The sequence below is a fragment of the Ylistrum balloti genome, unplaced genomic scaffold (assembly GCF_031769215.1).
Source record: "Ylistrum balloti isolate Yb309-2 unplaced genomic scaffold, AGI_CSIRO_Ybal_v1 Utg370242, whole genome shotgun sequence".
Taxonomy (NCBI): domain Eukaryota; kingdom Metazoa; phylum Mollusca; class Bivalvia; order Pectinida; family Pectinidae; genus Ylistrum; species Ylistrum balloti.
In genome coordinates this window covers 3201775-3220708 of record NW_026782196.1, presented here as the reverse complement: position 1 = coordinate 3220708, position 18934 = coordinate 3201775, and the positions used below count along the sequence as shown (strand labels likewise).

At 35.8% G+C, this 18934-nt stretch overlaps 3 protein-coding genes across 3 annotated transcripts; 2 read left to right on the top strand and 1 right to left on the bottom strand.

Moving 5' to 3' along the window:
• The first annotated feature begins 2791 nt into the window (after positions 1–2791).
• On the top strand, positions 2792–4317 carry LOC132552264 (P2X purinoceptor 7-like). Its single transcript, XM_060216418.1, has 3 exons — positions 2792–3114; positions 3545–3760; positions 4103–4317. Exons 1-3 carry the CDS (start codon positions 2873–2875, stop codon positions 4260–4262), a joined length of 618 nt encoding a protein of 205 aa, XP_060072401.1. The 5' UTR covers positions 2792–2872; the 3' UTR covers positions 4263–4317.
• Positions 4318–4586: 269 nt separating this feature from the next.
• Positions 4587–9845, bottom strand: LOC132552262 (uncharacterized). Its single transcript, XM_060216417.1, has 10 exons — positions 9312–9845; positions 8896–9051; positions 8331–8433; positions 7845–8070; positions 7001–7538; positions 6525–6711; positions 5993–6250; positions 5494–5665; positions 5026–5174; positions 4587–4790 (listed from the first exon to the last, which is right to left on the bottom strand). Exons 1-10 carry the CDS (start codon positions 9693–9695, stop codon positions 4618–4620), a joined length of 2346 nt encoding a protein of 781 aa, XP_060072400.1. The 5' UTR covers positions 9696–9845; the 3' UTR covers positions 4587–4617.
• Positions 9846–11057: 1212 nt separating this feature from the next.
• LOC132552254 (bifunctional peptidase and (3S)-lysyl hydroxylase Jmjd7-like) lies at positions 11058–18659 on the top strand. Its single transcript, XM_060216408.1, has 8 exons — positions 11058–11241; positions 12392–12545; positions 13114–13364; positions 13743–13799; positions 15419–15514; positions 15719–15795; positions 16689–16848; positions 17429–18659. The coding sequence occupies exons 1-8, from the start codon at positions 11172–11174 to the stop codon at positions 17521–17523; spliced, it is 960 nt and encodes a 319-aa protein (XP_060072391.1). The 5' UTR covers positions 11058–11171; the 3' UTR covers positions 17524–18659.
• Positions 18660–18934: the final 275 nt, after the last annotated feature.

Below are 18934 nucleotides of genomic sequence, written 5' to 3'. Positions count from 1 at the left end.
TGCATATAATAATAAAAATAATCTCAATTCCCCAAAATCATAACATGTTGCACCATTTTCAATAAACTCGTTTTCAAAATCATTAATGAACAATGAAAAAAGTAAAGGGGGATGAAAATTTCCCCTTGCATCAATCCGACATTATTAGTGAAAAAAAAATGAACGTTTTCCATTAACTAAAACACATGACGTAACTAATGAATAAAGGGATTTATTGGTCGTCAAAAATTTATCTCTGACACCAAGCTTGGTTAGCTTAAACCATAAGGTTACTCTATTGAACAATACATTCTGTTTCCAGATAATTCGGTTGAAAGCCGTTTAGTACAGGTTGTCGGTGAAGTCAGGTTTCACCATCATCATATATATATAAATATCACTGTGCATGGTATATTACAATACATTTTGTTTCCAGATAATTCGGTTGAAAGCCGTTTAGCACAGGTTGTCAGTGTAGTCAGGTTTCATCACACACACACAACCCCAAACACACGCACACGCACACACACACACACACACACACACACACACACACACACACACACACACACACACACACACACACACACACACACACACACACACACACATCACTATGCATGGTATATTACAGTATTTTGTTTCCATACATTGTGTCTGGTTCGGTTGATAACCGTATTTCAGAGGTTTTCAGTGAAGTCAGAGTCACAGTTGTCTGTTGAAGACAGGTTTAATCTTATTGTACTAATGTACAAAGTGTCTCATCTTTTGCATGTACATATATATATATATATATATATGAAATCCGTTTTTTACTGCTATTCAGTGTAGACAGGTTTCGTCGTTTACATTTACATAACTTTGTATATTATGTTTTATTACTACTTTGTTTTGAACTGGCAAATAATATTCGCTTTTCAAAGATTGTCGAATTGAAGGGGTTTTCAGTTTCATACAGATGCATAAAATATGTACGCTATGATATACTGTTTTCATATCTTCTGACATATTCAACGGGAAATTAAACAGTGATTTTGTCTTGACCTGAAAATGTCTTTTTTCATAATCTGTCTTTGTAGAAAGTCTCCACCTTATTTGGAAACCTTGAATCACAATGTTTTTGTTTTACCACAACCGGTCTATTATATCCGGATAAGTAAAGATATTCTTGTCATGTCTGGAGGATAAGTTAACTATAAAGACTGTCGGTTTAAACAGGTATATTTCATATACCGACAAGAAATATTTGTTTTTGTATAATCACCATATGTCTGTTTAGCTGGCGAAGTACATATTTTCTAGACTTTTCCAGTTAATATTTGTTTTCGTTTTGTACACTGAACTAATAACTGATTTAATGTCAACTTATTAACACTTTTACCGATTAAAACCGCATCGTGTGTTACTACTTAAACTGTATCTTTTTACTAGGAATGACACGAATACTTTGATATTATTACACAATGTCTGTTGTAGTCCGTACACTGTCAGTGTTTAATATATTTAACACTTTTTAGAATGATAATAGTATGTACAACTTTACTTCCATACTCCTCGTTGACATGCATTAGTGAACATGTGCCAGTTCTAATTTAACGACGGGACCATTCTTGCACGGACGGGGAAGTGGAACTATTTTTTTATAAATGGAAGGAGTGTTTTTGAGAAAGTTAACTTACTAGGGACGGGATGTCATTAACTGCTGACCAGCTGAATGCTTGGAACAGTGAAACGGTGTAACGCTTGTATTTTCCGTGTGGAAAGGGACCCTACTCTGAATAAGTGATTATATCAAAGTAGTATGTTCGTACGTTCCCATGAAGTCACGTCATCCAGGTACAAGTATTTATGAAATCTTCCATTGGTAATTTATATTGTTTCCTAAAAGAGTTTCCTGTAAAATGAATGCACGAATGAATTCCACTACAGGTCTTTTGATATTGATTATTGATTTTGAAGTTACTTACCAATATACATATATATGTATAAATCACTTTACCGCTATACCACGGCCAGTTCATTAGTTATAAAGAAAATTTGTTGCAAGTTCACAAATCTTTTTTTATATGTATTTTCCCCTGTATCTTTTGTATTTCCTTATCTGTTAGGTGTCTACTATTTCCCTGAATAATGTTTCATTCTCACTTTCCTTATCTGTTAGGTGTCTCTACTATTTCCCAGAATAATGTTTCATTCCAGCTTTCCTGATCTGTTAGGTGTCTCTACTATTTCCCTGAATAATGTTTCATTCTCACTTTCCTTATCTGTTAGGTGTCTCTACTGTTTCCCAGAATAATGTTTCATTCCAACTTTCCTTATCTGTTAGGTGTCTCTACTATTTCCCTGAATAATGTTTCATTCTCAATTTCCTTATCTGTTAGGTGTCTCTACTATTTCCCAGAATAATAATTAAGAAATGCCAACGATTTTATCTTACCAAATTTCTGACTTTCCTCTATTAATTCATCCTTTCTTCTTGCTGCTCTTTGTTCTTGGATTAAACTTGATGCTGCTGCTAGATCGTCAACAACTTGCAGAAAATTTAAAAACTCCATTTCACGAAATCAAAAGATATTTTCCCCCAGTTACACTGGATATGTTGAGCGCAAACTAAACATTATTCATAACAAAAAATACGGTATAACTGTAATTCACCTAGTGTACCTAGATTACGGTATAGTATTAATTAATATTAATTATGTTTCCTTTCTTATTAAAAAAATCGGAAACCCGGTCAAAATTTGTCGCTTAGTTTTTGAGATATTTGTCGTTAAATTCACCGTTCGGAACCGGTTTGCACCTGTCGATGGAGGCTAATTAACACACTTCCCAACTTCCGGTTAACAGACCGGAAAATCCCGTGACGTCACAAGGGTAGCGCTTGGTCTAAGAAATGATAATGTCGGACAGTGATAACAGCGAGTGCGAGTGGTTCGAAGACTCAAACAATTCGGAAGAATGCAGCCTGAATTTAAGCTTTGAATCTTCTGATTACGACACGGAGGTTATAGAGAGACAAGCTGGTATTCAACCATACCAATTTGAACCCGAGGTAGATGGTGAAAGCAGTCCATCTTCACCTGCGTCGTCTACACGTAGCGATGATAATGCTGATCGCCTGGGATCCTTAGACTGGTATGTTCAGAGATGTTAGCTTTCACGTATGATTATTTTTTTTCCAGGAATTTTCCCTTTTCAAAATGCATCGTGCATGTTAACAAATGCGGATTTTCAGGATTTTTTCTCCACTTGCTCAACCTCACAAGTCCGACTTTGTCGAGATAATAACAGCCAATGCCTTTTTTTTGCATTTACAATTATTTGACTTTTACATAATACCCACCCCTAAATATTTTGTGTTACATAAATTAATGTGCATAGCATTTCTTTTTACAAAGGAGAACATTTCCTGGAAACAAAGTGTATTCTTTTGCTATGTCAAATGGTACTGGTATGTACTATAAAGTGTTGAATAGAAAACTTCTAACAAGACATTTTAAAGGTATTTTCACACCAACATACTAGTGAATTATGTATAAAACACAGAAAATTTTATATGTTACAGGTGTCTTTGCGGTAACTGCAGTCTTATGCCTACCATTGAGGAGTGCAGGTGCTGTAGTGAGATACACAGTGTACTGAACACAAAAGACGACATACCAGGGATACAGTGCATAACAGACCATCCTGGATTTGGGCCAGTCTGTTTGGATATTTATGTGCTGAGAACATCTTATTTCCAGTACAGACAACTTCATGGAGAGATACCAGAATGCCCTGAGTAAGTTATGATGTTTATCTACAGCATCAAATTTATTATTATAAAACTTGAAACATAATAAAATAATTCATTTGTTAAGAAGATATTTTAAAAATGATGTTACAAACTTGTCTATCAAGTTACAGGTCTAAAATACTGCAAAAGAACCAATAACCAGACAAGATAAAATAGATTTTCAATAATAAGTCAACATTTCTGAAAATCTGGTTTGGAATTGTTACACATATGTATTGTAGAGTTACTTGTGTTTACCATAATTCACTAGTGCTTGCATCCTCCGCAGATTAATGGCAAACTTGGCATTAACAATGATTACAGAATATATTGTTCTTGTTTTATCAGGAGATACCGCTATACAGCATACAGACAATTTGTGAGATGGTGTTGGGGGTACTTGGGAAAAAGCATAAGAGTGCCATTACCTGCGTGTGCTGTGAAGATTATTAGAGAAACATTTCCTGCACCAAATGGAAATTTTAAAGGTTTTAATTTTGTGCATTAAAAATATGTGTTGAAAACATTGAAAGAATGACATGAAACAATAAAATTATAATTGATATCTGATTGTTGTTTTTTATTCATATATACACTTGAAACTGTAATAGGATCTGTAAGTCTCGTCATGTGACCTACTAGAACATACCACTTAACTTGAACAATCATAACTATGAAAACGGAGGATTACCAGTAGGTACGTTTTTAAAAACTCCTTGGGAAATGTGCATTTTGTCGAAATTGAAAATACTTTTCTTCTATAAGACTACTACCTAAAACGTCAGTTGGTACACAGAAGTAAAGTAAAACAGACTTGCAGACCATATAAAAAAAAGATGAAAATTCATGTACATGTATGTATTTTAAATGTTCAAGTTAAATCTTGATTCCATCAATGCGACAGCTTCCATTTTTACAGGTCTGACAAAATCACTACAGAGTGGTGGGGGTTGGTCTTTAAGTAGCATATCCTCCACTTGCATCGTACTTTTTTCTGCCACTTGTAGCACTTCTGCCATCAGTTCATGTACATAGTCTGTAAGATAAAAAGTACATATACAAGTACACTGGTTATATTATTTTTTCCAATCACTATTACACAAAATCTGACATTATTGCTAGTAAAGACTTTAAATGTTTTGTATACATGGACATATTTTCCTGCAACTAAAATGCAAGTTGTTAATTGAAGAATCATGTACTGCAATATATAGAATACTGAACCTAACCTAAAATATTGAACTCGTCTTCATATGCAACATAATACTTACCAAATGTTTGTTTTGTTTTGACTTTTCTGACAGTGTATCCACCTTTCTTCTGTTTAGGGTAGATTATCTTAAACATTTTCTCCCCAGCAGATGTCATGGCTTGTTCTCTTCTCACATTTTCATTGTGGTGAAGTGCAGCTAGAATCACCCTATTCAAAGAGATGCAACAATATTTAAACTTTCCTGATTAAGTATCATCAATATCTTAAGAATTAAGACTGGCTGCCTAAATCTTTTACATACTCATTTTAACATATCTTACATCTAGCTACAACACTAAATCTCTTTTAACATTGCAATATTCACCACAGGAGTTTTGAGACAGGTAGACTACTAGTGAATAATGATATTTCCAAAACCTGTTGATGATGTTAGATCTTGAGACAGATATACATATACGATCAACTTGTCTGTACAAATTGATGTCTAAAGAAATAATAGTCTTATGAGAATCATGTGATCATATACCTGCACAACATTCCATTGAATGAAAAGCCATGCATTTTAGGGGCAAACTGGTTAACTGTTGAGTGGTACCCTTCTAGTTCTGAAGTTTGGTGATGTGTTGATAGCATGGGAATGTCCTTTTTCATTTGTGGTGATGTCAACATCAGTTCTAGCTTCTCCATTACTTTACTCTCTGAAAAGTGAAAGTGAGGATTTCAAATGATGAAGTAAAAATATAATATGGGATCATAAGGAATTTAGAACACGAATATTAATTCCATGCTAAGAACAAGAAACTAAAGATACCATTTTCCTGGATGTGCTTTTCATTCAGGTGAAAAATGTCATTGCTAAAGAAATTAGGCACTTAAAATGTTTTTAAGCAAGTGATAAATGTCATTCGTAATTTAGTTATGATTTGAATTATTGATACGTCACCAATTTCGAACCAAATGAATAAGTAAGCAAGTTAAAGGTAGGATACACAATAATTGAGTCAATGCCATAACAGGAAAAATACCTGGTTTTATCCATTTCTTCTTCCTTTCCTGTGTTCTCAAGTCATCATGCAGACAGCAAGGAAACAGATCACCATGACCATCATGAATATTTTGGACATGGTTTACTACAGAAACCCACTTCTGGTACATCAAAGCGCCATCTGCTGAGGGCGTTGATGCAGGAACCCAGTATAAGTGATTGGTTAAACTTTTTATCCAGCTTTCAAGTTCACCACAATCTCTTTCTTTTGACAGTGCCAACAACTTCTTCTTCAAACCTAAAGAATATTTCATATGCATTTTAATACAAAACCTATTATATTTTAACATAAAAAATTATTCTATACTTTAAATTGAGTTGTGTGTTCATACATTTAATTCCATTTGATATTTATTTAGTCCTTAGGACATGGTCTACAAAGTATCTGAAGTAAAGCCCTTAGCAAAACAAAACAAACTGAAATCAAACTATTTACTACGGTGACTGTTAATACTGATTGGGCTTCTTGTTTTGTTTATGCTAAACACAAACACTTAAAGAAAATGCAATACCTTTTGCAACATGCCATACATCAACGCAGTGATTGGTCTCTGTCATGTTCTCCCTCACCCACTTTCTGATCTGGACATGTCGGTCGGTGACTAGGGTATCTATGTTGATCCCATGGCGTTTTAGATTGTCCACGCTCCGTATTAACCCTTCCTTTTCCATGTTGACACTATGTTTGACTTCATTGCTCTGAAATTGATCAAAATCTTAACATTACACAATGTACCAAAATTAACATAACTCATGTTCTGGAAAGTACATGTAGATTGTAGATATATATATATATATATATTGAAATTGTTTCTGTATGTATTCATGACCACATTTTCTATCAGCAGTTTCTACATATAAATTTACATAAAATTAACGGGGGCCACAGTCGTCCAGTGGTTAAGCCTGGTCTCAGAAATTGTGGAATATATAATGAGTGGATTTTTTTTTTTTTTTTTTTTAAATTTTTACGATTAGAAATACCAACCTGAACTAACTGTATATCTACGACTGTCCCTCTGTCCAAATCCATCAGTGAATAACTGCAAAACTTAGCACAGTGTCCGGGGGTATCGCATCGACCATCTCCTCCTATACAAATGTCATTGTCACTTTTGCACATTTCTGCAAAATATTGCACTTGTTTTTCTGTCCACATCCTTAGAATTGTAGGCTGTAAATAATGTCGCTGATGCTTGAAAAACGTGTCATGGCATATTACCGGGATGTCCATAAAGTTAAAAATTCTTAGAGTCTTTGAGGGCAACGATCCAGAAAATAAAATGCTGGCAGACAGCTGGACATTTCCTCTTGGAAGGGATCCCACCATTGACTGGCTTCTCCATTTAAAGGTCCTACCACACATGTCACATTCTTGATGCACACAACACATGGTACCGATCATTCGTGTCACTTCTCCTTGGCATGGTGATAAACAGTGTCTACATTTATCAAAAAGTTCAAGCAGTTTGCTTTCTTCAATTATGAGGAGTCTGTCTCTGCTCTGTCCACTGTGTAGCACATCTCTGCAATACATAAATGTTCATGACATTCTACATACATAATTGCCATAATATGAATGAGGGCACTATGACATGATATTATTATAGAGAAATGATATAAGCAAGACTGAGGTTAGGGTTCTATTCCATCTTGGGACAACACCGTTAGATCAAAGTGCCATCCAAAAAGGCAATGCAATGATGTTTTAGCACACAATGGATTGATATGACTGAGAAAGCATGCCATATCAAAGTCCCGAAACACAAGCCAGAAAGTATCAAAATAAATTATTTTTCTCTGCAAAATGTCAGACATGTTACAACACATACTCATTTTCTTCCATATCTAACTCTGTGTCCGAGTCGTCTGGACCAGAATCCGGATGATAGGAGTCGTCTAGATCTTTACTGTTGGTCTTGAAAAGGTCTAGATGATCTTCGTACTCACTATCACTTTCCAAGTTGGTTTCTTCATCTTTCTCCACCACTGGCTTTAGAAGATTACATTGAACTTCTGCATGTCTCACCTTTGGTCTTGGAGCACGAGTTTGACATCCTATAAGATAAAACAAAATCACAATGCATTAATGCAAGTAAAAATGTCTTGTGATTTATTCAAATAATAAATGAATGGAATAGTAATTTTAAAATGTTGTAATTAGGACAAGTACTTAAAACAGTTTACAGCTGTATTGTACCAACTGGTAATACTCTATTTTTTCATACAGTTATGACTTTTCAAAATGTCACAATCTTGCAGGTCACATGACGAGACTTACAGACCCTATTGACATGCATAAGCAGGTTACAATTTACCTTTCTCCACTGCATTGGGGGCCACTTGTATCCTGACCGTTTTCCTCTTGGGTGGTTTCAGGGAGAGCTGCGTGCCACAGGTTTTTGTCTTTGATGGTGTTTCCTGTAATAGAAACTTTTCTTGTACACGGTAGTTATGATGTACATTAACAGTTGAACCTCCATAACCTATGTATATGTAAGGTGGGAAAAAAAGTATGTTCCTTGACCAACCTTACAAGAGCCCAACAGATGCCCATGGCGATGTTTGACACACAAGATCAGAGACCATTTCACTATTTATGTTGTTTGAAACATGTAGTTTGCTGTGACATATGGAACATTCTGTACATAAAGTTTGGAGTTCCTACATATATGTAAAACAGTGTTGTAAATATGGTGCGGACAAAGAAAAACTATAAAGGGCAATAACTGTAAATCTGGTTTTATACATAACTTTTATAAGAGCAACAACCTTGACTTTTACAGTGCATGTGTGAAAACCTGAATTAAAAGTTTAGGGTCGGTATGGTGACAGTAAACTCGCATATAATTTTTTTGGCCTTATGAGTATCATTTTTAGTACCTTGAAATTGCAGGAGAAATAATCATGGTCATTTCTTGTCTGTACATGTTCCTCTGGCAATTCCATAACCTCATCACTGGCTGAAACATCAGGATCTTCCTCCACCTGAGTGTCTGTGGATACCGTGGAACTCTCTTTCAAACATTGCTCGACTATCTATAAAAAAAAATCAAATTTATCATACAAATAATGTACATGTAGTCACAGTGTAGCTGTTTAATACGTACATTTAAGTTAAAACTGAAGATACCTCGCATACACTGAAACATTTACTGGGAAAAGGTTTATTAAATGCTAAATAGGAGTATTGTCCACTAAGGAAGGCTGCATTACTCATTACCTTTTCTACTCAGATACTACTATAACTTATATGATATACATAGGCCCTAGATCTTCATGTATTATGTAATAATTACCCTTCTGTTCTCTCTTTTTGCGAAAGCAGTCCGTGGTCTTTTGACAGGCGTTTCCTCTACGTTGGTGCAGCCTTTGTTGATCGTTGGCACAGCATCTTTTATTAGCGTTTTCTTTTTCGGTGGTGTACGTCCCATTGATTGAAGAAATCTGTACTGCATCGGGTAGCAGTCCTCACCGAAATGTTCCGAACACAAAACTGAATGTTTTGTTGGCCCGTCCCACAAATCCCTTTTCCTCCGCACAAATGCAGTCCAAACTTTGCATATTTCCGGTCTGTCTAATGGGAAAAAATGAAGTGAAACACCGTCTAAAGTGGTGTTTCCACATCCATACGCTACACATCTCTTCCCACGTGAACGTTTGTTGGTCGGAGTCGCTTCCATAGTTAAGCTAATACTTCGAATTTCGCACGTTTTGAATAAAAATAAATATCACTTGATACGCACAAATATGGTAGGATATAAATACAGGACGAGAAGTATGAAGATTAAACAACCAAACGTCTGTTTCACATATTTTCGACAGTCTACACGCGAAAGTTACCTGGCATGGCGGGTCGTCCCAAATGCTACCCTTGTGACGTCACGAGCAAATAGAGCCTCGATTTGATGTGAGAGCGGTTTATTCAAAGGTATGTTTTTCGGTTTTTGCCGTAAAGCATCAAAACTATAAAACTGAAATGATTTTTTTATATATATTTATGAACGTCTATATACATACCAATTAACAACTATAAATAAACATGTAATCTAGGTACACTGATATATTTAGAGTTCACATTAGTGATAACCCTGTCTGTATCTGCGGCTCTCCATGTGAAAACGCCTATCATTTCTTCTTTGAATGTCCTAATTATCGACACCAGAGGTCAGAGATGTCTCAAGGTTTGAATATAGACAATGGAATTAACTCAGATAGTCTATTATCAGGCATGCTTGAATTTACAAAACAGATTTATAAAGACCATCGGAAGGTTTAATTCATAAACAATTATACTACTTGTATTTTTCTTGAGAATAAAATATGTTAAAACTAAAAACCAACTTCTTCGAAAAGCGACTCACCTTTGTCGACATGTATACCTTGAAAAACACAGGAATTTCATTCAAGTACTGATTATATTTTTTGTTGGTGTAGTAAAATAGATATAATTGACACGAAAATAAATACCCCGATTCACTTGTACAAAAAAGTTCTCCAGTGGAGAATGTGGTTGTTCTATTTCTTGTACCTTCACCATATGTAATAAAAAATTGCAAGATATAGTATTTCATCATCCTTATATCCATAAATCCTTATATCAGCCTAACTAGATACTTGTCTTGCGCTTTCCTAATTGATAACATGTTTACATAGTAGTTATTTTCATTTCACTTAAGTTTTTATATATTGCGATGGGTTCCCGCCTTCCATATTAGGAAATGTGCAATTATTCTATACTGCGTTAAACTGCAATCAGATTTCCATACGCCTAAGACATTTCAAAGTAAGCTATCTTTATCATGCAATTTAATTTTTATGTCATGTACTTGTGTAGTGAATGACGCCGAATTGGTGTAATGCATTCTACTGAATCAGCTTTAGAGATCAGATTCCATCAACATATACTTTTGATTGAAAATACACTTCTAATTTTATAAAACTGACCATCCCATTACTAATTTTAACTGCTTTCTCGCGGGCAGTTAAATGTTTTTGCTTAGAGTTGTCTCTCTTTGTCTTGAAACTCTTTAGCGCAGCCATACACATTGAACTATGATTTAAGACAGACTGGCGTGTTCTTCACGTCCCTTCTAAAAGAAACATGTAATTTTTACTAGAATGAGACAGCAGTGAGACATCTGTAGTGGCATTACATAATGAGCGATACTACAGACATCCATACTGGAGTTACAGAATGCATTATGAACATGGCCGAGGAAGCAAGGGGTATGTATTTTTTTTACTTAGAGTTATCTTTCTTTGTATTGAAGCGCTTTCTATCGGTAGTCTTGCTAGTGTCAAGTTTTCGCACAGTATCATAACTCGCTTAGTATCTTTAGCTAATGTCATGTTCCGTCATCCATCATGAGTCCTGTGTCAGTTTTTCTGTTTATTTTCTCTCAGCTTCCCGGTAAAGGCTTTTTATTTTTATTTGAAATCAGCTCTCAGTCAGTTAAATTCTAGATCAAAACAGAAACAGTATGAAAAAAATCACAAAAGAGTGTCAAATTAAAGACATTATTACATCCATATTTAGCACGAAACCCTTGCAAGCTCCTTGCAGTACCGATCAACAAATCAGTCTTCATATCGCTATGAAAGTTGAAATTTTAATTTACTTACAATTCCTGAGCGACGGAGGCTAATAGGGTCACACGTTTTTGCAGTTAAAACTCATTATATATAACTTTGAACTTCAAACGACTTCGCCTTAAGAACATAAGGCTAACTGTCAATGCATTTTAGTTTCGTATCATCAAGAACGATTCAGATTGCAGTGCTACAACTATATCTCTTTAAGATAGATATTGACGTTGTACATAAATTAACAGAATTGTTAAAAATCTTCGTACATCTACACTACAATGATGTCATGGAAAGTTCTTTGTGGCTTGTTAGGGACATTCAAACTAGTACCACAATTTTTAAAAACTACGCGAAACACTTTCTAAATATTTTGTTTAATACATCAGATTGTCTATAGTAAAGATATACCTTCATTTTGTTTGCAGCCTATTCGGATGTTGGCCTTTCAATAGCTACGATCTTCAGGCTCGCAAAATTTACAACTTCCAGACGAGTTTTATAAAATCTGATATGAAATTAAAACAAATTTCAGATTCCTTTTATCACAACACTCAGAAAAGATAACTTTTGTCAGGTTTTGAAGTCAAAATGTGGAAGACAAATTCAAACGGAGGCAACGGTTTTGTTGTGCCATTTTAAATTTATAACGGAACGCCATTTTCCGTATTATATCATCGCAATCGTTTTGACTGGAACAGCTAATGAAAAAACGCCCCATGGTATATCACATAAGTGGCTATTGAAAAATAAGATAATGATTGATATAAATGATTATATTCTTTTGTTTCAGAGTTGTACCTGGATAAACAGGTGCCCGTTATCAGCGCCCCCGTATCACCACTAAGATTTTACAGGGAACACGTAGCTTCCAATAAACCCGTGGTCGTGGAAGGTGCACTCCAACACTGGCCGGCTCTAAAACTCTGGGAGGAATCTTACTTCAGGTACTATCCCAGTTCCGCTTTCTTTAATAGGTTAAAGCAACACAGCCATGGTTGTCCCTTTATAAAATAAGGACGGACCAACTGAACTTATAATGCCTTCTGTGGAGCATTGGTGTAGCTTTTAACAAGTCTGTATTACGTGTATGCATTGGTGTAGCTTTAAACAAACCTGTTTTACAAGTAATACTGACTTAGCATTGGTGTAGCTTTAAACAAGTCTGTTTACAAGAAATACTGACAGGACCGTCCTGATTGGTGCCTTAAATGGTGAAACGCAATGTTTAACTGGCCATTGGAATGTCGAATTGAGGCAATAACACTGCACTAGAGATCAAAAGAAGCTTTAAACTTTGATCTATTACTAGAACATTGGGGACAAATTTCACATGGTATAATATTTGGTTGATTAATGATGCGCCTTACGGAATAACGAGAAGACCTCGTAAGTTGTAATAACTTGTGTCTAATCCTTTTGCTATTACACTTGGCAATAAAATATGGTTAAACTTAATAACACCTTATTGTTTTGATATTAGACGTATTTCTCTTGTTGTTTGATTGGCTATAGAAAGAAGATCGGTGACGTGAACGTGTCTGTAACCGTCACACCCAATGGATACGCGGACGCCGTAACTGACGGGAAGTTTGTTATGCCTGATGAAAGAAAAATGACAATGTCCAAGTTTCTCGACGAGTTGGACGCACCAAAGAAAGACAAGGTGTTTTATATACAGAAACAAAACTCAAACCTGACAGAGGAATTCTCCAGTATCATCAGTGATGTTGACACTGATATTGACTGGGGCACCGAGGCGTTTGGTAAGTCGTCCATTAGATTCGTATATCCCATTTCTTAAATATATATATCATAAATGGCGCGAATTTATATTATCCTTGAATTAATTGTCAAGGTTCTTGCCCCTGGAAATTGTTACCAGTAAACTTAGATTTAACTCCATCGTATTTTACGATTTTACAATCTTCCTTGACAAAGCGCCATTGTTTTATCATAGCTATTTCTTGTTTTCCGTTCTTGGTAGATACCTTTATTAAAGGTCACCATTTGAATCAGCTTCAACAAGTTTTAGTGAATACTTTCTGCAAATTGTCCTTAATGCGGCTTTGTTTGGTATTTAGTGTTACTTAAAATATGTTCAATTCCGAATGGAGCAAAGACGTGATGTTTTTCCACTGTAGGACAGCCACCTGATGCTGTTAATTTCTGGATGGGTGACGGCAGAGCAGTGACCTCAAGTAAATATACAAAAGTCATTCTATATATAACTTAAAAGCTCAATAATGGCTGGAGTGTATGTAGAATCGGCAATACGACAACAAGATTTGTAAAGAATTTTCTTTCGGTCTGGATATGGGTGTGACCACTTGCGGATCCATCTTTCTGGTAAAGTTTTCAATAAAACAACGTTCACCTGAAATACGATATCTAGATGGTTAATGGTTTTGTAAACTGTTCACATGAAATACGATATCTTGATGGTTAATGGTTTTGTAAACTGTTCACATGAAATACGATATCTAGATGGTTAATGGTTTTGTTAAATGTTCACATGAAATACGATATCTAGATGGTTCATGGTTTTGTAAACTGTTCACATGAAATACGATATCTAGATGGTTAATGGTTTTGTAAACTATTCACCTGAAATACGATATCTAGATGGTTAATGGTTTTGTAAACTGTTCACATGAAATACGATATCTAGATGGTTAATGATTTTGTAAACTATTCACCTGAAATACGATATCTAGATGGTTAATGGTTTTGTAAACTGTTCACATGAAATACGATATCTGGATGGTTAATGGTTTTGTAAACTGTTTACATCAAAATGTAGGCGTCCGTTGTCCGTCCCCAGGAGACATAGGGCGGGGGACAATAGGGAGGACGGAGGAGTAGCTTTAAAATCCACTGTTTGGATAAATTACCGAATCAGGGATGCATAGCAAACTCTTCGTAATTAGGAATAATGATATTTGGTCTGAAGCATCCTGTGGTGAAGAGGTTTTGTAGAAGCGATGGTTGTATATCTTATTATCGATTTTTTGTGTCTGTTTACAAATAGCATTGATAGTTTTTTTTGTTACAATATTTTGACCAGATTTAATTTGAAACTTTAAAATTTCTTTCTTTCATGGAAAATCATTAACAGTATGACTGAATATGAATATTTTGATGCGAAAGTTGAAATATTTAGTTGAATGATACAGGGTATTATAACCCTATTTGCCGCCTTTATTGCTTAAAGCACTAGCATCATCTAGGATAATTTAAAGACGACATCCCCGTGTACGTGACGTAAGTGTGCCTGTTTTGTTGAAGGCTGTGTTCGTGTAAGCCACATTGTGATAATGCAAAACTGATGCCGAAATAGTGCATATATACTGAAATATGCTATCGAAGCCATCCAGCAGAACACGCCACCCGGTCATGTTATTCTGACAACAGGCGAACCAGTCATTTCACGTCCACAATGCCGAGCGAAATATAGTTAGTAGTAACAACCACTTTTAAGAGATTTGAAGGAATCTGACAGGAGAAGTTAGGCATTTTTAACAAAAAAAAAAAAAAAAAAACTAGAAAGAAATTGAACGATTACACCCTAAATTTAGTCGCCCCTCACGATCAGCTGGTACAATTCTGACTTCCTTCCTATAGGGCACTCAAAAATTATGCTAATTATAACCTCTAGAGTATAACTAACAACATGTAATGCACACGTTACTCGACAATCTCATTTAAACATCAGAGCTAACGATGGACAACTTCCTCTGCTAATTTGCCATTAATTTCACTGTAGCGACACGTGCATACCTGATTCATAAGTCTCCAGGTAATGGTGTTTTTTTCTTAGTGCACAGAGATCACTACGAAAACCTATACTGTGTTGTGAGAGGATGGAAGACGTTTATCCTGATACCACCGACCGATCTAGCCTATGTTCCTTATGGTAAGGTAATCATCATATTGGGGAAAACTTGCTTAAGTTAGTCGATGTCAGCTCAGCTGTAAAAGTGAACTGACCTACAATCATAAGATTGAAGATTCATTAACGAGAGAAAGCAATGAAGGTATTAATCTTTGTAAAAATCTAAAATTCGAAATTATTTTAAAACCACACTTTATAGTACCAAAATTTAATTTGTTCTTTCAGAAATATATCAAAGTGCTTCTTATCGGGAGAATGATCAAGGTGGATTTGAAATTGTCGACGACGAGGAAACTGGCAAGGTAGATTTCATGAATTTGAAAATTGTTTGACAAACACTGACGTAAACCAAAACTCTTCTTAAATCAATTATTATTTGTAAATTATTTCAATATGGCAAAAGAATAAACCTTTTTGCGAATATCTGTTTGAAGACTATATATCGGGTTCTGATATCGTCGTGTTATTGTACTAGTGATACTGGTTTAGCGGGTACTTTTGTTTTGGATATAATCTGTGTTATAGTAGCTAATATCTTGTAAAGAGGTTGTTGGACTAGGTAAGGTTAGGTTATGGTGTGAGATGTTGGCTATTTGTTTATGTTTTAACGCTCTTTGCTAGGTCAAGCGAGCATAGACTATTCAAAACTCAGGATAAAATATATGAATAATCTGCTCTTCTGAATCAGTTACTGATTTATCAAATATGTACTTCTTAGCTTCATTGGAAACGACACTTACTTCAATATCGTCAGCTATAAATCCAAATTATCAATGAAGTCCCATCTCTGGCACCAAATATTATACATGTAAATTAGCCGTAAAATCTTGGTCGCAGTAGGGATGTCATTCGTCGCGGAGCGTAAGAACCATTGGTTTTGACATGATATCTGAATTAAAACCGGAAGTACGCCTGGTCTTCCTCCTGTTCATATCAGCAAAAAATAGCGTTTTATACCTGAAACTATGATATTAAACCATAAAAATTGTGACAAGCTATTTTAGAAAATGTATCATGTATTTAACACATCTGTTCTCTTTAAACATATTCTATATTCAAGGTCTGTTTAAATTGCTTCATCTCTCATTGTTTTCCTCGCCCTCGTCCGGCGATTTAACTAAAACTATAGTGAACTGTTTTGATAACAAGAAGGTTAATCTGTATTATGATACTTTTCATGATGTAAACGCCCTAGGTACCCTGGGTGGCGATCGATCCTGAGAGTCCGGACCTTGATCGTTACCCCCAGTATGGACATGCACGACCCCTGAAGGTGACGGTACATGCTGGTCAGATGCTATATCTACCGTCCCTCTGGTTCCATCACGTCAGTCAATCCCACGGCTGTATTGCAGGTATTAACATAGCATATTACGGAGGGAGTGAAGGTATTGTATTCAGAGTGTCACAGAAAGTGAAAACGTCTCACTGTTGATGGAATTGTTTTATTTTTGGTTTGGAAATCAGTTGTTTTTCTATTTAAGCTATATTCTTTAATCAGCTGTCGTCGGCAGTATTCAATGTTGGTAGTATCAGCATTTTGTTTCCTTTCTTCATTGTACCTTGATTTGTTTGACCAAATTGTTAATATTCAATATTACAGCAGAGAAAAATATTCGCCTTCTTTGTAGTCAAATATTTTTTTGCATTTTCCAAAGGTTGACTTTTTTTCGCTTTAATAATTTATATACGACAGTACCGTATACAAGGTCATTTCTGTTAAAGTCGTCCAGTAAAATATGTAACTGATAAATGAATCATGTAGAATGGCGACAGAGGTTAAGCCTTTGGTCCAATTGACAACACATCGTACTGCTATAGATTGAATCTATAAAAAATATATTATGAAATTGATTATTTGTTTTATAGTCATTCTGATTAATCTACCAAAGAGTTCAGGGGAAACTGTGCCAATGCAGTAATTGTTTGTTACAGTAAACTACTGGTACGACATGCAGTTTGATATAAAGTATAACTACTACAAGTTCCTGGAGAACGTAGCCAATACTGTGTCATCAAGCAGCACGTAACTCTCAGTTTGAGTACTGAGTCTCATAACTACTGTGTCTACAAGTATCACGTGACCCGCAGTCTGACTGGTGAGTGTCATCAAAACTGAGTCTACAAGTATCACGTGACCCGCAGTCTGAATGGTGAGTCTCACAAATACTGTGTCTACAAGTATCACGTGACCCGCAGTCTGACTTGTCTCATCAAAACTGAGTCTACATACATCACGTGACCCTCTGATGAGCCTACAAGCATCACGTGATCCGCAGTCTGACTGGTGAGTCTCACAAATACTGTGTCTACCAGTATCACGTGACCCGCAGTCTGACTGGTGAGTCTCATCAAAACTGAATCTACAAGCATCACGTGATCCTTTGCCAGACTTGAGTTTCATCAATAATGAGTCTACATGCATCACATGATCTTCCGATGAGTCTACAAGTATCACGTGATCCTCAAAGTGACTGGTGCGTCTCATCAATACCGTGTCTTTTAATATCACATCTATCTGATTGAGTCTACAAGCATCACGTGACCCTCAGACTGTCTGGTGATTTCCATCAATACTGTGTCTTCAAGCATCATGTGATCCGCAGTCGGACTGGTGAGTCTCATCGAAATTGAGTCTGCCAGCATCACGTGATCCCCCGCCAGACTAGAGTTTCATCAATAATGAGTCTACAAGCATCACGTGATTCTCCGATGAGTCTACAAGCATCACGTGATCCTCAAAGTGACTAGTGTCTCTCATCAATACCGTATTTATTAACATCACATCTATCTGATTGAGTCTACAAGCATCACGTGACTTTCTAGACTTTCTGGTGCCTCTCATCAATACTTTGTCTACATCCAGACTAATTGGTGGGTTTCATCAATACTGACTTTAGATGTGTTTCATCGATACTGTGTCTACAGGCATCACGTGACCATGAGACTGACTGGTGCTTCTCATTAATACTGTGTCTATATTCAGACTGATTGGTGAATTTCATTTATACTGTGTTTAGAAGCAGCACGACAACTTCAGACTGACTGGAGAGTTTCACCATTGTATGTCATATTTGACTTGTATTTTGAGTACATTAAAGATTTGTTGGCTTAGGACTGTGATGTTTCTGTATAAATCTCTGGACAATAAAGGATTAACTTATAATCTGGTTACCTCGTCTGAAACTTCCTTGGCATAGTGTTTTTTGTCTATCCGAGGAGTAAGCGTGGAGAGTTTCGATATGTGAAATCTTTGTGCCAAGTCCTGCAGTAGTCCTAGGCGCAATTGTATCAACACTAAAATAGCTCATTAGTGAGTCGTAGTAAACGGGATGTCCTTGGTTATCAATGGTTTCTGATCTCTTTGTATCGCCTTCAGCGTCACTCAATTTATTGAATAACACGTAAAATGTAGATGCATTTGGAAGTCTAGTATAAAAC

Excerpts from the sequence above, each read along its gene's own strand:
- LOC132552254 (XM_060216408.1), top strand. The coding sequence starts at position 11,172 with ATGAGCGATACTACAGACATCCATACTGGAGTTACAGAATGCATTATG. Across the intron at positions 12,546-13,113 it reads TGGGAGGAATCTTACTTCAG|AAAGAAGATCGGTGACGTGA; the intron begins GTACTATCCCAG and ends GATTGGCTATAG. Across the intron at positions 16,849-17,428 it reads ATCCCACGGCTGTATTGCAG|TAAACTACTGGTACGACATG; the intron begins GTATTAACATAG and ends TGTTTGTTACAG.
- LOC132552262 (XM_060216417.1), bottom strand. The coding sequence starts at position 9,695 with ATGGAAGCGACTCCGACCAACAAACGTTCACGTGGGAAGAGATGTGTA. Across the intron at positions 8,071-8,330 it reads CCCCAATGCAGTGGAGAAAG|GATGTCAAACTCGTGCTCCA; the intron begins GTAAATTGTAAC and ends TTTATCTTATAG. Across the intron at positions 6,712-7,000 it reads TAGATATACAGTTAGTTCAG|AGCAATGAAGTCAAACATAG; the intron begins GTTGGTATTTCT and ends GATCAATTTCAG.
- LOC132552264 (XM_060216418.1), top strand. The coding sequence starts at position 2,873 with ATGATAATGTCGGACAGTGATAACAGCGAGTGCGAGTGGTTCGAAGAC. Across the intron at positions 3,115-3,544 it reads CGCCTGGGATCCTTAGACTG|GTGTCTTTGCGGTAACTGCA; the intron begins GTATGTTCAGAG and ends TATATGTTACAG. Across the intron at positions 3,761-4,102 it reads GAGATACCAGAATGCCCTGA|GAGATACCGCTATACAGCAT; the intron begins GTAAGTTATGAT and ends TTGTTTTATCAG.